An 18,900-nucleotide genomic window follows, 5' to 3' on the forward strand; every position below is an offset into this window, starting at 1 on the left:
GCGCAGGTATATGGGACTAGGGGAGAGATTATGTGTTCGGCACGGACTAGAAGGGTCGAGATGGCCTGTTTCCGTGCTGTAATTGTTATATGGTTATATGGTTATATGGTTATTCAGCCCAGACACCTGTTACTTAAATAACAACTTCTATCACCCACTCCACCAACATTCCCAATTCCTATTCAGTGCAACACACCACGAGCTTCTCAAGTCTATCCACATGTCCAGTCCCTCAAACTTAATTTCATTCAAATAAACTCCCTCTCAACCTGCTACATCTTTCCTAAACTGTGGCTCCCAAGATTAACCAATACCCCAGCTGTGGCCAAACCCAGTGGTTTAGAAAGGCTCATCATGACTTCCTTGCTCTTGTGTTTTGTTCCTCAATTTATAAAGCGTAGATCCGCTGTGCTATTGTAGTCACTTCTTCAATCTGCTCCAACTCTTTCAATGTATAATACACACGTATTTTTCTTCTTAAGATATTTATCTCTAACACGAGGAGAGATTTACTGCAAAAGCTGGGCAGGTCATCTGGTGCTGCTGCCACACAGCTCCAGTGATTTAGGTTTGATCCTGACCTTGGGTGTTGACTGTGTAGAACTAACATGTTCTTTCCTTATGGCTGTGTGGATTTCTCTCAGCTGTTCCAACTTCCACCCACATCACAAAGACATGCTGGTTGGCTACATTAATGACTAGTAGTGCAGATGAGTGGTAGGAGGAATCAGGAGGAGCTGATGGGCACACAGGGCATAACAGATTATGGGGAAATACACAAACTGATGGTAATAAGTTCAAAAGTTCATGTTACTGGGGCTTTATTAGACCATTCAGCCTATTGAGTCTACACCGCCATTCAATCATGGCTGATCTATCTTTCTCTCTCAACCCCATTCTCCTGCCTTTACCTTGTAACCTTTGACACCCTTACCAATCAAGAACCTGTAAATTTCTGCTTTAAAAATACCTGATTTGGCCTCCACCGCTGTCTGTGGCAATGAATTCCACAGATTCACCACCCTGACTCAAAAAATTCCTCCTCATCTCCTTTCTCATGGTATGTCCTTTTATTCTGAGGATGTGCCCTCTGATCCCAGACTCTCCCACTAGTGGAGACATCCTCTCCACATCCATTCTACCCAGGCATTTCATTATTCACTGTTTCAATGAATGCTTTGATAGGTGGGATAGATTTGATGGGCAGTAAGGAAGCAGAAGAAACTAAGAATAGGTAACTTATACCATCATGCATCCACAATCATCAATTCAAACTACCTTGTAGAAAATTAATGTTCATTAGTATTTAGATATGTCAAATATTCTAACATTTCTTTACCGAAACTATTGAACCACCGTGCTACTTTTGCAAGGCTTTAAAATAATTATTCAATTACAAACATTAAGCAAAAGTGGGCTGAAAATACATGTCAAAGTGAGATTTATGAAATATTGATACATCCAAAATGGACAGGTGACCTTCAAGTCCACTACATTCATAAACAGTCTTCCCACACCTCCCACAGGGGCCAGATACTAAAACAGTGTCTCTCTGTCCTTTGTAAACTTTTCATTGAATGAATGAATGAATGAATGAATGAATGAATGAATAAGTTTATTGGCCAAGTATGTACACATACAAGGAATTTGCCTTGGTGCTCCGCTCGCAACAACACTACATACAGTAACAATTAAGAATAACACATTAAACATTAAACATTAATAATAAAACATTAGTTTAAACATGTGAATGAAATAATATACCAGAGCAAAATGAGTCTACAGACTTTTGGTTATTGAGTACAGCTGGAAAAAAAGCTGTTTTTATGTCTGGCTGTGGCGGCTTTGACAGTCCGGAGTCGCCTTCCAGAGGGAAGTACTTCAAAATGTTGTGGCCAGGGTGAGAGGGGTCAGAGATGATCCTACCCGCTCGCTTCCTGGCCCTTGCAGTGTAGTTTGTCAGCAACCTTCTCAGCTGATCGGACAATATCGTGCTTGAGCCAAACCAGACCATGATGGAGAAGGTGAGGACAGACTCTACGATGGCAGTATAGAATTGGACCATGATTGCCTGTGGCAGATTGTGTTTCCTCAGCAGCCGCAGGAAGTACATCCTCGGTTTGGCCTTTTTGACTGTGGAGTCGTCTCCAAGGACCCCGTTTCAGGAGATGATGGTTCCAAAAAACTTAAAAGACTCCACTGATGTGACTGTGGTGTTAACGGTGGTGAGGAGTGTGGGGGCTCTCCCAAAAGTCTACTATCAATTCCACTGTCTTAAGAGCATTGAGCTCTAGGTTGTTACAAAGGCACCAGGACGCCAGCTGTGTCACTTCCTGTCTGTGGTCAGATTCCTCCCCATCCTGAATCAGTCCAATCAGGATTGTGTCGCACGCAAACTTGTGAAGCTTGACAGAGGAGTCTGTGGAGGTGCAGTCGTTGTTGTAGAGAGAGTAAAGGAGTGGAGAGAATACGCAGCCTTGCGGCGCTCCTTTGTTGATCCGAGATGTGCTTTCCCAGCCTCACATGCTGCTTCCGGTCTGTCAGGAAGCTGGTGATCCACTGACAGAGGGGTTCAGGCACAGTCAACTTGGAAAGTTTGGAGTGTAGTAGCTCTGGCACAATGGTGTTGAATGCAGAGCTAAAATTAAAAAAAAATCCTTGCATAGACCCGCCGGTGGTCTAAGTACTGGAGGATGAAGTGCAGGCCTAGGTTGACTGCGTCATCCACCGATCTATTGGCCCGGTATGCACACTGCAGAGAGTCCAGCAGGGGTTTCATGATATTTTTCAGCTTGGCCAGCACGTCTTTCAAGGGTCTTCATGACTACAGAGGTCAGTGCGACAGGCCTGTGGTCATAAGACCAGTAATCCTTGTCTTTTTGTCTTTTCGGGGACAATAGTGGAGACTTTGAAGCTGGTAGGGACAGTACAGGTTTTCAGGGACTGGTTGAAAATGTCTGTGTAGACCGGTGCCAGTTGTTCGGCACAGAGCTTGAGGAGGATACATTTGGAGATTTCCTGGAGATTTCCGGCTTTTCTGTCTTCAGAACAGCCTCTCCACCTCCTTTATTTTTATTGTTGATGATGAAAAAGTGGCCAAACTGATGTTTGGCAGCAAGGAGGGGGTGGGTAGTGGATGATGGTCCAGTCTTTGCAGACTAGAGTCAGGCTGTAAGTGGGTGTTAAGTGGTGATTGGAGAGGGTTGGGTGGGAAAGGGCCCAGTATTTGCAGACAGGAGTCAGGCTGCAAGTAGATGTGAAGTGGTGGTTGGGGAGGAGTGGGTGGGGAAGGGTCCAGTCTTTGCAGACTGGGGTCAGGCTGTGAGTAGGTGTGAAGTGTTGGTTGGGGAGGGGATACCAGGGTTAAGTTTCTGTTTATCAAACCTGCAGTAGAACTCGTTTAGGTTGTTGGTCAGCTGACGATTGTCCAAGGAGCAGGGGGATGGGCTTTCCTCTTGTAGCTGGTGATTTCTTGCAAGCCCTTCCAAACTGAAGAGGAGATACTAGCTGAGAACTTGCTCTTCAACTTCTCAGAGTACCTTTCCTTGGCAGCTCTGATTCCTCTTCTCAGCTTGTACTTGGCCTGCCTGTAGAGGTCTGCATCCCCGCTCCTGTAAGGCCTCATCTTTAGACTGGCTGAGCTGTCTTGAGTTCTGCTGTAAATCAGGGCTTGTCGTTGTTGAACCAGATCCGGTTCCTAGTGGGAATGCAACTGTCCTCACAAAAGCTGACATATGATGTCACAGTGTCTGTATATTCATCGAGGCTTGTGGTTGGTTCCCTGAACACATTTCAGTCAGTGCAATCAAACCAGGACTGTAGGTTCTCAATGCCCTCGCTTGTCCACCTTTTCATTGTTCTGACCACAGGCTTGGCAGATTTTAGTTTCTGCCTGTAGGTTGGAATAAGGTGAACTAGACAATGATCAGAGAGACCCAGAGCCACTCGGGGAACAGAGCAATATGCGTTCTTGATTGGTGTGTAACAGTGATCGAGTGTTCTTTCCCCTCTGGTGGGGCAGGTAACATGAAGTCTGTACTTTGGAAGGTCTCGGCTGAGGTTAACTTTGTTAAAGTCCCACAAAACAATGACCATGGAGTCCAGGAAGTCACTCTCTACCCTCATTACCTGGTCAGCGAGTTGTGTTTGCGCCTCACGTACGCACGCTTGGGGGAGGATGTAAACTCCAGCGAGAATAAAGGAGGTAAATTCCCTCGGAGAATAAAAGGGTTTGCAGTTTATATAGAATGATTCTAGATTGGGAGAACAGAAGTTAGACCGTGATGTCGATGCGTCAGTCCTGCACATACAAAATAGGTGCAGGAGGAGACCATTCGGCCCTTTGAGCCAGCACTGACATTCATTGTGATCATGGCAGATTGTCCCCAATCAATAACCCGTGCCTGCCTTCTCCCCATATCCCTTGATTCCACTAGCCCCTAGAGCTCTATCTAACTCTCTCTTAAATCCATCCAGTGACTTGGCCTCCACTGCCCTCTGTGGCAGCGAATTCCACAAATTCACAACTCTCTGGGTGAAAAAGTTTTTTCTCACCAGTCTTAAATGGCTTCCCCCTTATTCTAAGACTGTGGCCCCTGGTTCTGGGCTCGACCAACATTGGGAACATTTTTCCTGCATCTAGCTTGTCCAGTCCTTTTATTATTGGTTAGTATAGTAGCATATTTCACCGCCTCTTAATTTCCCCGCTGCCGCTGCTTCGCGGTCCGCTCGGTGTAGTAGAAAGCCAGCCAGTTGCAGCGCATTGTCTGCGGTCGACTCACAGAGCCAGGTCTCGGTGAAGCACAGTGCAGCGGCTCGAGAGAAGTCCTTGTTTGTTTGGCACAGGAGTTGCAGTTCGCCTACTTTATTTTTGAGAGAACGTAGATTTGTCAGGAATATACTCAGGAGCGGTGTGCGCAAACTTCGTCGCCGGAGTCGGGTGAGTGCTCCAGAGTGCTTCCCACGGGTCCTCCTCCATCTCAAGACCTTGAACACAATCACAGCCCCGCCGACGAGTATGGCCAAATAATCCAGTGAGTGAGGGAAATCCGGAACGATGTTCGGAGGTACTGTATATCTGATGTTAATGAGTACCTCTCTCATGAAAGTGATCTTTGTGAGGTTTTCACAGACGACATAAACAAATAAACACATATAAAACAGCAAGGAGCAGTATACCGTGGCAGCCATCATCAGCGGCAGCCAGATGTAAAAATATTAGCTTCACGAGCTTTTACACAGCTGTAACTGTTTTTTATTTAAAAAACTGTTCATCTTTGAATTAATTTTATATATCACTAGCCCAAGTGGGACCCGTTGGGCCGCGTTCCCCCAACGCAATTATCCACCACTCACCTGGGGACGGCGGCGTTGGAGGAAAGTTCTGGAATCTTTTTTTGTAAAACGCCAATCAATTCTTACCACGTGAAAACCCCTATCACCACCCCATTCCACCCCCCCTACAAGAAAAGTTCTGGAAATGAAACCTCTCTCCATTTCAAACCTCCCACACACTAACCCCCCCCCCCCACACACACTAACCCCCCCCACACTAACCTCCCCCCCACCACACTACCCCCTCCCCCCACACACTACCCCCTCCCCCACACACTACCCCCTCCCCCACACAACCCCCTCCCCCACACAACCCCCTCCCCCACACACTAACCCCTCCCCCACACACTAACCCCTCCCCCACACAACCCCCCTCCCCCCACACACTACCCCCTCCCCCACACACTACCCCCACCCCCCACACACTACCCCCTCCCCCCACACACTACCCCTCCCCCCACACACTACCCCCTCCCCCACACACTCCCCCCACACACTACCCCCCCCCACACAAACTACCTCTCCACACATTAACCCCTCCCATACACACTAACCCCCCCACACATGCTAACCCCCACACACACACTAAACCCTCCCTCACACACACACTAACTCCTCCCCACACGCACACTATCCCCCCCACGCACACTAACCCCACCCACACACACTAATTCCCCCCACACACACTAACTCCCCCCACACACTAATCCCCCCCACCCATACACTAACCGCCCCCACACAGACTAACCCCCCCACTCACACTAACCCCCCATACACTAACCCCCCCCATACACTAACCCCTTCTCCACACACACACTAACCCCCCCACACACAAACCCCCTACACACTAATCACACACTTATCCCATTGTGATGTGATTGGCAGCTTATGCAAATGAGATCCCATTGTGATTGGAGAACTGTGAGATCCCATTGTGACGCCATAGCTTCTAACTGCCAAAATCCCCGATCCAACTTTTAAATATCAATAACTTGTGAAATATAACATCAAACTTGACACGACCGACCACGGGCCAAAGGTAAGGTGAGTGGCATTTGAGATCCTATTGTGATGTCATTGTTGGGTGGCGGAATGTTCACAGCAATGTATGTAAATTAGATGCCATTGTGATTGGAGGACTATGAGATGCCATTGTGATGTCACAGCTGCAAAAGTCAGAAAACTCTCACAGCACAGTCACGGTTATTCTTCTCAAAGTGTTTCTTTTAAAACGTTTAAATGTCAATAACGTGAAATATAACATCAATCTGAACGAAACTTTATACAAACGACCACGGGACAAAGGTGGTGCAAAAATGTTTGTGCTATTGCGTACCATTTTGGCGTAGTTCCTTGAGCTCACTCACACGCAGATGGACTGATTTGATCAATTAATCAAACTCACATCCACAGCAAAATATGAAAATCTATGCTGGCAGTTTTGATGTTGTAGAGTGAATAACAAGCTAAATATGAGACAGGTAAAGCGTCAGTATTAAGCAGTGATTGTTAGAAATAGGAGTCTCAAGTTAAAGTTTTAAATTGGGGCGAGGTGAATTTTGGCAGCATTATAGAGGAACTTGCAAAAGTTGACTGGAGTAGGGTTCAGGGGGGGGGCTTTTAAAAGTGAGATAGTGAGAGCTGAATGTCCTGTTAGAGTGAAGGTTAGGGCTGGCATGAGTAGAGAATATTGGGATGACGAGAGAGATTACAACTCTGGTCAGATACAAGCAGCTGGGATTAAGTGAATCGCTGGAGTATAGGTGATGCATGGGTATACAAGAAAAAAATCAGGAGGGCAAACAAGGGACACGAGAGCTTTGGCAGGGAACATATAATGAAAGAATGGGTCGACTGGACTTGTATGCACTGGAATTTAGAATGATGAGAGGGGATCTTATAGAAGCATATAAAATTCTTAAAGGATTGGACAGGCTAGATGCAAGAAAATTGTTCCCGATGTTGGGGGAATCCAGAACCAGTGGTCACAGTTTAAGAATAAGGGGTAGGCCATTAAGGACTGAGATGAGGAAAAACCTCTTCACCCAGAGAGTTTTAAATCTGTGGAATTCTCTGCCACAGAAGGCAGTGGCGGTCAATTCACTGAATGTTTTCGAGAGTTACACTTAGCTCTTAGGGCTAAAGGAATCAAGGAATATGGGGAAAAAGCAGGAACGGGGTACTGATTTTAGATGATCTGGCTCGAAGGGCTGAAAGGCCTACTCCTTTTCTAACATTAAGGAGAATCCAAAAGATTTTATGTATATTAAGGGAAAAATAATAACTATGGAGAGAACAGGGCTCCTCATAGACCAAATTGGACATCCATGTATGGAGCTGCAGGGGATTGATGACTCCTCTGTTTTTGCTGTGGAGAAAGACATGTCTAGGGAACTTCGGAAAGTTAATAGGGACGTCTTTGAGTTGGTTCACATTACAGTAGAGGTAGTTCTGTTAAAGTAGATAAATCGCAGGGGCGTGATCAGGTATTATCGAAGAACACTGTAGAAAGCTAGTGAGGAAATTACTAAAGCCTTGCTGAGATAGATACAACATCATGAGCCATGAGTGAGCTGCCAGAAGATTGGAGTGTGGCTAATATTTACCGTCACTCAAAAAGATCTGCACTAAAGAAATCTTACACTATTGACCAATAAACCTAACATCTGTGGTAGGTAAGTTGGAGAGGATGGAGAGGATTCCGAGGGATAAGATGTACATACATCTGGGAAGACATGAGTTGATTAGGGATGAACAGCACAACTTTGCATGGGAGGTTGTGTCCCACTAACTTGATTGTTTTTTTTAAGAAGTAACCAAGAAGATTGATGAAGGTAGATGTAGTCAATATGGACTTCAGCAAGGCCTTGAATAAGGTTCTGCATAGATCGCTTTCAGGGAGAGCTAGCTAATTTAATACATAATATCTTAATGCTAAAAAGCAGAGGGTGATGGTGGAAGGTAATGTTTCAGACTGAGGTCTCTGGAATCAGTGCTGCACCCACTGCTTTTTTCATCTATGTTAGTGATTTGGATGAGAAAGTACAAGGCATGATTAGTAAGTTTGCACATACACTAAAAAACATTGGACTTCATCAGTAATTGAATTGAGTAGCTTTAGGTATGTTATTGGCATGTGTACTGAAGTATGTAAAAAGGTATGGTTTGTATGCTATTCAATCAGATAAGATAATATTATACATCAATACAATCAAGTCAAACGCAAGTACAATAGGCAGAGCAAAGGGGAAGATACTGAGTGCAGACTACCGTTCTTGCTATTGAGGGAGTGCAGCGTAGATTCAAGAGGTTAATTCCTTGGATGGCGAGACTATCATATGTTGATAGAATGGAGTGGCTGGGCTTGTATACTCTGGAATTTAGAAGATTGAGAGGGGATCTTATTGAAACATATAAGATTATTAAGGGTTTGGACACGCTAGAGGCAGGAAACATATTCTCGATGTTGGGAGAGTCCAAAACCAGGAGCCACAGTTTAGGAATAAGGGGTAAGAATGAATGAATGAATGACCCAATTACAGCCTGGCTGCAAAAAGATTGTGGCTGCGTCCACCACCCACCCCCTCCGTGCTGCACAACCCACCCCGCATCCACCCCCTCCGTGCATGCACCACCCACCCCCTGCGGGTTGTGTTGGGGGACCACGCCTCCCGTGTGACAGGGACCCAACGGGTCCCACTTGGTCTGATCTTGGATGTGTGTGTGTGTTTGTGTGTTATTACATCTTCGCGAAAAATCTACACGGTAACTATAACATTTTTACATATTCCGGTTGACATTTTTCCTGTCGAGTCCAAAATCTACTTATCTGAAAATTTCATGCTTTATTCGACATTACTGAAAATGTTTAAAATTTGACAAAACGTTGAATTTAAAAACGAGTGCCTTTCGCTGATGTCACAAGGGTCTGCTCCGCGCGCTGTTCTTCCACGCGCTGCGAGTGACATTACCCCCCCCCCCAAAAGACGCAGAAAAAACAAGCAAGTCGGGCCCTATACTGGAGCGGCTGAGCTCTCGGGTCCTTGGTCTTCGGCTCGGGTCCTCCCTCTCTTCCCCCACCCTCCCTCTCTAGGGAGTGGTGAGTATTGCGACCTATGGGTGAGTGATGGAGTGGTGCCCCCTCCCTCACTGCCCTCTCTCTGCCTGTCTCTGCCCCCTCTCTGCCTCTGTCGCTGCCCTCTCTCTCTTTCTGTCCTCTCTCTGTCTCTGCCCTCTCTCTGTCTCTGCCCTCTCTCTCTACTCCCCTCCCTCTCCTTTAGCCGAGCCTGCGAGTTGGGGGCTATGCGTGAGTAGACTAGTCCCACTTGGACTAGTCAACAATAAAATAGAGAGGCTGTTCAGAAGACAGAAAAAACGGAAATCTCCAGGACCAGACAATATTTCCCCCTCTACCCTCAAGCTCTGTGACGAACAACCGGTCTACACAGACATTTTCAACCAGTCCCTGCAAACCTGTACTGTCCCTGCCTGCTTCAAAGTCTCCACTATTGTCCCTGTACCCAAAAAGGCAAGGATTACTGGTCTTAATGACTACAGGCCTGTCGCACTGACCTCTGTAGTCATGAAGACCCTTGAAAGGCTTGTACTGGCCAAGCTGAAAAGTATCATGAACCCTCTGACCCTCTGCAGTTTCCATATCGGGCCAATAGATCTGTGGATGACGCAGTCAACCTGGACCTGCACTTCATCCTCCAGCACCTAGACCGCCAGGGAACCTATGCAAGGATTTTGTTTCTTGATTTTAGCTCTGCATTCAACACCATTGTGCCAGAGCTATTACACTCCAAACTTTCCGAGTTGACTGTGCCTGAACACCTCTGTCGGTGGATCACCAGCTTCCTGATAGACAGGAAGCAGCATGTGAGGCTGGGAATGCACATCTCGGACCCGCAAACCCTCAGCATAGGAGCACCACAAGGCTGCGTACTCACCCCCCCTTCTCTCTACACCAATGACTGCACCTTCACTGATTCTTCTGTCAAACTTCTCAAGTTTGCGGACGACACGTGATTGGACTGATCCAGGATGGGGAAGAATCTGCCTACAGACAGGAAGTGACACAGCTGGCGTCCTGGTGCCATCGCAACAACCTAGAGCTCATTGCTCTTAAGACAGTGGAATTGATTGTAGACTTTAGGAGAGCTCCCCCTCCCCTCACCCCACTCACCATCAACAACACCAGAGTCACATCTGTGGAGTCTTTTAAGTTCCTGGGAACCATCATCCCCAAGGACCTGAAGTGGGGGGCTACCATCAACTCCACAGTCAAAAAGGCACAATAGAGGGTGTACTTCCTACGGCAGCTGAGGAAGCACAATCTGCCAAAAGCAATGATGGTCCAATTCTACACGACCATCGTAGAATCTGTCTTTAACTTCTCCATCAAGGTCTGGTTTGGCTCAGCCACCAAGCATGACATCCAGAGGCTGCAGCGAATCGTCCAATCAGCTGAGAAGGTTATTGGCTGCAACCTTCCCTCCATTGACGAACTGTACACTTGTACAAGGGCCAGGAAGCGAGCGGGTAAGATCATCTCTGACCCTTCTCACCCTGCCACAAACTCTTTGAATCACTTCCCTCTGGAAGGCGACTCCGGACTGTCATAGCTGCCGCAGCCAGACATAATAACAGCTTTTTTCCACAAGTAGTAGCTCTACTCAATAACCAAAAATCTGTAGCCTCCTTTTGCTCTGGTATTTTATTTAATTCACATGCTTAATCAATAATGTTTTATTATTAGTGTTATATGTGATATTCCTAACTGTCACTGTATGTCATGTTGTCACTTGTGGATGGAGCACCAAGGCAAATTCCTTGTATGTGAATACTTGCCCAATAAACTTATTCATACATTCATATGGGGATAAGGCAGGAACGGGGTACTGATTGTGGATGATCAGCCATGATCACAGTGAATGGCGGTGCTGGCTCGAAGGGCCGAATGGCCTACTCCTGCACCCCCATAGTCTATTGTTCTCATCATTGTAGCACACCAGTTCCATAGACAGATTCCAATGTCCACAATGAGGCAGAGGGGGAAAATCAGCTGGTCCTATGTTATGGAAGACTGTTCACAGGGGAAGAAGTTGTTCCTGAGTCTGGTGGTGTGTGCCTTCAAACCTCTGTATCTTCTGCCCAATGGGAGCAAAGAGAAGGAGGAATGACTGTGGTGGGACAAGTCAGAAGTTGAAATGTTATCTTGTTATCACCCACCTGTCTCCGTCTCCCAATTGCACCCCTCCCTATCCAGGCTCCATCATCCTTCATCCCTTCTTTGTTCACCTTTCATCTCTTGGTCCATCTCACCCCTCCACTTCTTCCATTTATACTGGCTATCTTTCCTCCCCACTCTTAGTCCTGATGCAGGGTCTCAACCTGAAACATTAACAATTGCTTCCCCCTCCCCGCCCCCAATCCACCATGCTGCTCGTCCCACTGAGTTTCTCCAACAGATTGTTTTTTGATCCATATTTAGTTAGGTTTCCATTATCATAGTATTCAACTTAATTGTTTGGCAGTGATTTTCAGAATTTCACCACTCAGAAAATATTCCCAGTATTCAATGTTTGATTCCCAAGTGTCCAACCTGAATTTACAAACACATGTCCAAAAATGTTTAACAGTTTCACTGCTACCAAATTCTATTTCTTTCCCCCACATATCATGGCTCCTTTAAGGTACAATTCCACTTTTTAATAATTTGGGAGCATGTATCCTAGATCTCAGTGAACCTCTATCCCATTAATTTTCCATTGCATAAATGGCAATCTTATTTGTCTGAATTAGTTTTTTGTCACTTATAAATACAATCTGCATGTATGTTAGCTTCTTCCCGTACATTGTTGTACATATTTCATCTCCTGCTAGTCTAAATAACTTTAACCTTTAATCCCAATTCACACTCTCCTGATCTTTTGTAATTTTGCCAGTCATTCAGATTGCTAATTCCCAAAACCAGTTTAGTTTAGAGATACAGCATGGAAACATGCCCTTTGGCCTAACGAGTGCACGTCAACCATCAATCGCCCATTCACACGTTAGTTCTATACACTCCCTGAACACTAGAGGCTTTTTACAGAGGCCAATTAATGTACAAACCCACACATCTTTGGGATGTGGGGGGAAACTCATGGACCCGGAGGAAACCCACACAGTCTCAGGGAGAACTTGCAGACTCCACACACATAGCACCAGAAGGTAGGATCAATGGTGCTGTGAGGCAGCAACTCTACCAGCTTCATCACTGTGCCACCTGTTATAAAATGAATGTTCAAATTGGAAAGAATGCAGAAGAGATTCAACAGGATATTACTTGGATTTGATGACTTAAGTTATTGACAGAGTTTGTGACCTTTTTCTATAAAGCACAGGAGGCTGAGGAGGCGATCTTGTTGCGGTATACAAAATCATGAGGGACATGGATAAAGTGAACTTATGTCTTTCCCCCCCCCCCCCCCAAGGTAGAGGATTCAAAAGCTAGAGGGCATAGGCTTAAGTTGAGAGGAGAAAGATTTAAGAGGGATCTCAGGAACAATATTTTCACTCAGAGGGAAGTCTGTATCTGGATTGAACTGCCAGAGTAAGCTAAAGAAGTGGTCATAACAACGACTTAATAAAAATATTTGGACAGATGTATGGAAACAAATGTTTTTAGCAGGCAATGGGCCAAATACAGGTAAATGGGATTAGCCCAGTATGCCAACAGTAGGCCGAAGGCCTGTTTCTGTGCTGTAAACCTCCATGACAGTGCAGTCCTTAATAGGAATCAAACACATGAACAAGAATTTAATGTTGGAATTGTAGAGGCATCAGGAATCAACATAGCAATCTGAGGACAGGGAAAATAATGAGCAATTGGTACAAAATACCAACAATCACTAACATGTGAGCTAAAGATCCAATTACGTTAATTTATATGCTCATTTTATTTTGTCTGTTGAAAGAACTGAAAGACAAGAAGCATAAAAATATAGTTTTGGTTGACTTCATGAAGGAATGAAGTATTGGCTAAGTAAATATATATGAATGGCATTTATAGTAACATATGACAGCATTTGCAAATGAAATTAAATTAATGGATGCACTTGAAAGGGAATCATCATAGACACGGTTGTGAATATCCCAAAATTTATTTTAGTCACAGTGAGAAAGGATTCCTTGTTTTAAAATTAGGAATATTCCAATGTTGTAGCATGTAGGAACCCAATGGACAGAATGCTTCCACTATGGAATTGTGTGAAATATACAGATTTGGGAGGCAATGAATAAAAGAATATTGTAGTTGAGGGAATAGCTTTCAACTGCAGAGTGTTGCTCGCTTTAAGGAACAGCCGTTATAAAAAAAGTAGGGGAAATGTTTCTCGCTCCATTTTTGTAATCTGAGCTGCTTAATACGGCTTTCATTTAGATTTCCAGCATCTATGGTTTTTAACCTGCATACTGCTAAGTAATAATCCCATGTAACTTTTTCTATATATTTTTTTAAATGTGTAACATTTTAACAGTCATTTTTTTATGATTAAGATGCATCTTTCTTGGAATAATTCATGACGTTTTTTAGAAATGCAGCACATATAATATGCAAAATTACTATTTCATGCTATGATGCTCTGTAATTATTAGCCTAGTGATGGAGCATGGTGATATATTAATAAACTAAATTAACATGAATTTCCTTTTATTTCTAAATGATGAACTTCAGAAAATGGTAAAAAATCAGGGAAGTACAGGGACTAGATTTGAATTACTTTGCCAGAAACAAAAGAAAGAAATCTGTGCATTGCCTATAGAACTAAATGAGTTGGCGAGGTTTGGGCAATAACTGCTTTGAACAAAACATTTGGCTCCACTTACTTCAATGTTATCCAACACACATAGAGGAGAATATTAGTGACGGGTGATACTATTTCAAATGCTAATGCTAATGGTCACAAGCAAATTTATTTTGTATGAACATTTCCCAGTTCATCTAACAGAGAATATTGATAATTTCCAAAACAGAGGATCTCACCAAAAATCATACATTAGGTACAGGATACCGAGTTGGATGATCAGCCATGATCATATTGAATGGCGGTGCAGGCTCGAAGGGCCGAATGGCCTACTCCTGCACCTATTTTCTATGTTTCTATGTTTCTATTACATTTAGGGGCACAGAGCAAGAAAAATGGACAATACCCGTGCATTTTAAGAACAACAAAATCCTCAACTCTGAAGGAGAAATAACTGACATTGGAAAAACAAGATTTTGATTATGTAATTAATCAATTTAAGATACTAACTATATAAATAAAGATAAAATACACACCTGTAGTGCTGATAATGCAAATGGATTGAGTCCCAGTGGATTCTGGAGAGATCCCAAATCCAAAAGAGATGAGGACGAAGACTGGGAATTAAGTTGCGATTGTGCCATTTGTTGCAAGGAGGTTGGAGGCATATTTGAGCAGGTGATGGAAGATTCATCACAAGGCATTCTTGGTAAGAGACTGAACCACTGTCCACCTTTCTCTGTAAGTACTTTCAGCAACTGGTCATTTTGGAGTAAAGGAGAGTTGTAGAGTTTCCCTGTGCCAGCTATCAGTGGGTTAAATAAGTTTGCGCATGAGTCTATCTTTTCCACGTTGCTGGATCGAATAGTAAGCTGGGAATTTGAGATGGAGTTCTGTGAGACACAATGACTCGGAGATGACGTTGGTGTTGCATTTATTTGGTTCACATTTTGTTTCTGAGTCACAAAATCCGATTCGGGAGGCATTTTTGCTACCTCCAACAGCTTACTCAGTTTAGAAAAAGAACCTGGCTTTTGTAAGAACAAGTTCGTGCTACTTCTCTCTTTTGAATCATTTTTGCATAAATCATCACAGTTAGTTGCTGAACAAGAGCGGCTTAATTTCTCTTCAGGTGGCTCCGGTGGCTCTTCTTTAATCTGCAAACTGTCAGCATTTTTCAATTTTTCTCTCTCTTTTATCATCTCCTCAGAACCTGAAAAAAAAGTTGTACTTAAAATTCAACATAGATACATTAACTATTTAAATGTAGTAAAATAGCTCAGTTCTGTTTGAAACAACATTGTCCTTTGATATCCAGTTTTTCTTTAGAATGGACATATTATTTCCAACTTACATTTTCAAGAAACAAACTGAAGGATTGTGATAAACGAATGATGCATAAATATAAACTAACAGTAACATTGTCATGAAATGTAGCAAAATGTAGTCATTTAGACTGAATATCATTTTTGACCATAAAGTCAGGGAGAGTTCAGTTGCATACTTTATTGGAGCACCGTGTTGGAGCCATCTGCATCTAGTTGCAGGTGACCAATTATGATAGTCAATGAGATCACGGTAAGATTGGGAAGTGTAATATCAAACAGGCAATAGCAACTTCTCTGATAGCCTAAGATTCTTCAAGTATCTGGAGAATAATCCTGTTATTAAAATGTAAACACTTAATCAAAATGTGGTTTAGTTCCTCACATTGCTTGTGATGTTGTTTTTTCCTGTAAATTCACGTGATTGCCACAGGCCAGAATAAGACAGGCTAACAACTGTATTTCATCCTGGCTCTGCACCCTACCAAATACATAAAAACTATTGAACCAAACGACATATACCATCATATACCACCAGGGGTGCCGTATGATTGGCAGCCTTGCCAACAGTCTGTCTGTTTTTATGTCTTTTTTTGTTATTTTAGATTGTTTTGAAAGTTTGCTTTAATGTTCTCTGGTTTATTTTGTGAGGGGGAGGGGAGGGGGTCGGGGGAAACTTTTTTTTTTCTATCTCTTTCCCAGCCGGAGATGAGATTGGTTTCCGGGTCATCTCTCCGGTTGAGGCCTCCTCGGGACTGACTTTGAGCCCCACCGCAGGGCGTGGACCTACCATCGGAGCCGATCTCTTGCCTGGGATCGCTCCAACCGTGGCCTGCGGACTTTACCATCGAGAGCTCGCAGTCTCGGGAGAGACCGTGGATGTCGGGAATCCAACGTCGCAGAAGGTTCGACAAACCCCAACCCGGGTCCGATCGCTCGGCTGAGATCCCACCCCCCCGATGCAGGAGTGATCGCCCCGACGTGGATGGCCCGAACGCCGCCAGCTACAGGGGTAAGATCGTCCCGACAATGGAAGGCTCGTGGCCCCCCACCGCGGGAGAACAAAGAAGGGAGGAGATTGAACTTTTTTTTCGCCTTCCATCACAGTGAGGAATGTGGAGGAGTCACTGTGGTGGATGTTTATGTTAAAATGTATTTTGTGTGTTCTGTTGCTTTTTATTTGTATGACTGACTTGGCAAATGAAATTCCTCGTATGTTGCAAAACATACTTGGCTAATAAAGTATTAGTGTATTGTATTGTATAATTTGAAGGTAGGGAATGTAAAAAGAGCTAATTGTGGAACCTGGGTGATACAGACAAGTGGTCTGAAGGAGGGTCCCGACTGAAAATATCAGCTATTCACGTTCTCTAGAGATGCTGATGGACCCACTGAGTTACTCCAGCACTTTGTGTCTTTTAAATGTTGCTATAGTACCTGTCTCAACTACCTCCTCTGGCAGCTCGTTCCATATACCCACCAGTGAAAATTTTGTTAAGGTTCCTATTAAATTTCTCCCCTCTCACCTCCAACCAAAAGGGACTATCTACAGAAATCGATTGTTAATTTATTGGATAATGGTTGGTTCAAAATCTAGTGAGAATATTGCATTACAACAAAAGATAGGAAAAAATCTTTTTTTATCAGTTATCCATATGTTTACAATTTGCAAGCAACTTGAACTAATTTCAAAACCACAGACTTAAAAATGATAAAAGTCATATGGTTTTTTTCTGTTAGTGAACAATAAAATAGAAATGAAAATTTAATGATAAATCCAAAATGCCTTAATGTCTTGTCTATCAAACATTTTTGTGTGGAAAGATATGTTGCCTTTCAGGATTTTTTGTAGTTCTGTTTAAACTGATGTTCTTTAATTCCCAATATACAGAAGACCAGGATCTAGGGAGGCACAGTGACTTTGGTGGTAGAGCTGCTGCCTCACATAGCCAAAGACCTGGGTTGGATCCTGATCTTGGGAGCTGCATGTCTGGAAATTGCATACTCTTCCTGTGAACGTGTGGGTTTCCTCTTGTTATTGAGAATCCCTTTCTTTAAATAATTCTAGTGGACATGATTTTCCTGTTGCATGTTATTCAACTGTGTGTAGTTTTTTTTTAAAAAGCATTAATTGGTGCACTGAATTCCTAAATGGGTGTTGTGGCATCAAATCTGTATTGACACTTGATAACTGGGAGCTGTGGATACGAACCTTGCACCCAGTATCTCAACAAAGAATATGTATCAAAACATGCTGACACCACAACACAAATACATCTTTTATTACACAAGACTGTCACCAACAACTTGGCATAGATTGTGTAATAAGAATAAAGTCCAATTTACAATACAATTTGGAAGTATGAACACGTATCACCTTAATAAAAGAAAGAATTCCTCAGCATTTTCTATACCTGCACATTAAGGTTTGGATGAAGAAGTGACAATTCATATCTGTTTGCAAGAGTTAAATGAATGCAAGGCAATTATGATTTTAGTAAAGCTTTTAGAAAATAGAATAAAACCAATGCATATTTTGACCTGTATTTCAAATATGATGGTAAGATGTTGCCACTTCTTGCACAAGATTACAAACTAACGTATCATATGCAGGTCCCAGTGGACTAGTTCTGACAAAAGGAATACAATTTATTCTTGTTTTTTGTCAATATTTCCCTTCAGCTACAACAACTAAAGCCTAGTTAACTAATGTCCTTCCTGAAATGCAAGGCCTGGAAATTTGGAAAGGAAGTTACTGAGGTTTCCTTAATTTATCATCTTAGATTGATTGTAATAAGTGCATTTACAAGTGCAGACACAGCAACAATAAATTACTTTTAAGAGAGAAGATAGACACAAAATGCTGGAATAACTCAGCGGGACAAGCAGCATCTCTGGAGAGAAGGACTGTGTGATGTTTTGGATCGAGACCCTTCTTCAGATGAAGAGTCAGGGAAGAGGGAAACGAGAGATATGGAAGGGAAGGGTGTGAAAATGACAGGTCAAAGCAGACGATGATCAAAGAAATGTAGAAAGGTTCATTGTTGGCTAAGGGGAAGGTGACTACGAGGCATCCAAACTGCAAAATGAAGCAGGCGGACAATGAAACAAAATCAGAGAATTAGGGTGGGGGAGGGATGGAGAGAGAGGGAAAGCAAGGGTTACTTGAAGTTAGAGAAATCAACATTCATACTGCTGAGCTGTAAGTTGCCCAAGCGAAACATGAGGTTCTGTTGCTCCAATTTGCGTTTCGCCTCACTGACAATGGAGGCAGACCAGGACAGAAAGGTCAGTATGGGAACGGGAGCGGTAGTTAGTTTAGCAACCAGCAGATCGTGTAGGCCTAGGCGGATTAAGTAAAGGTGTTCAGCGAAAAGATTGCCGAGTCTAGGCTGGGTCTCGCCGATATATAGGAGTCCACACCTGGAACAGCGGATACAGTAGATGAG

At 43.6% G+C, this 18,900-nt stretch overlaps 1 protein-coding gene across 13 annotated transcripts in view; it reads right to left on the minus strand.

Moving 5' to 3' along the window:
• Positions 1-18,900, minus strand: part of baz2b (bromodomain adjacent to zinc finger domain 2B) — a 233,331-nt gene that overhangs the window by 21,486 nt on the left and 192,945 nt on the right. For all 13 annotated transcript variants that reach the window (XR_004412578.1, XM_033024116.1, XM_033024114.1 and 10 more), the window contains one exon: positions 14,663-15,339. Coding sequence is in view for 12 of the 13 variants with exons in the window: in XM_033024116.1 (XP_032880007.1) it covers positions 14,663-15,339 (677 nt within the window). In the remaining variant the exon portion in view is untranslated. The remainder of the gene's footprint in view (positions 1-14,662; positions 15,340-18,900) is intronic.

Source organism: Amblyraja radiata, chromosome 7 (genome assembly GCF_010909765.2).
Source record: "Amblyraja radiata isolate CabotCenter1 chromosome 7, sAmbRad1.1.pri, whole genome shotgun sequence".
Lineage (NCBI taxonomy): Eukaryota > Metazoa > Chordata > Chondrichthyes > Rajiformes > Rajidae > Amblyraja > Amblyraja radiata.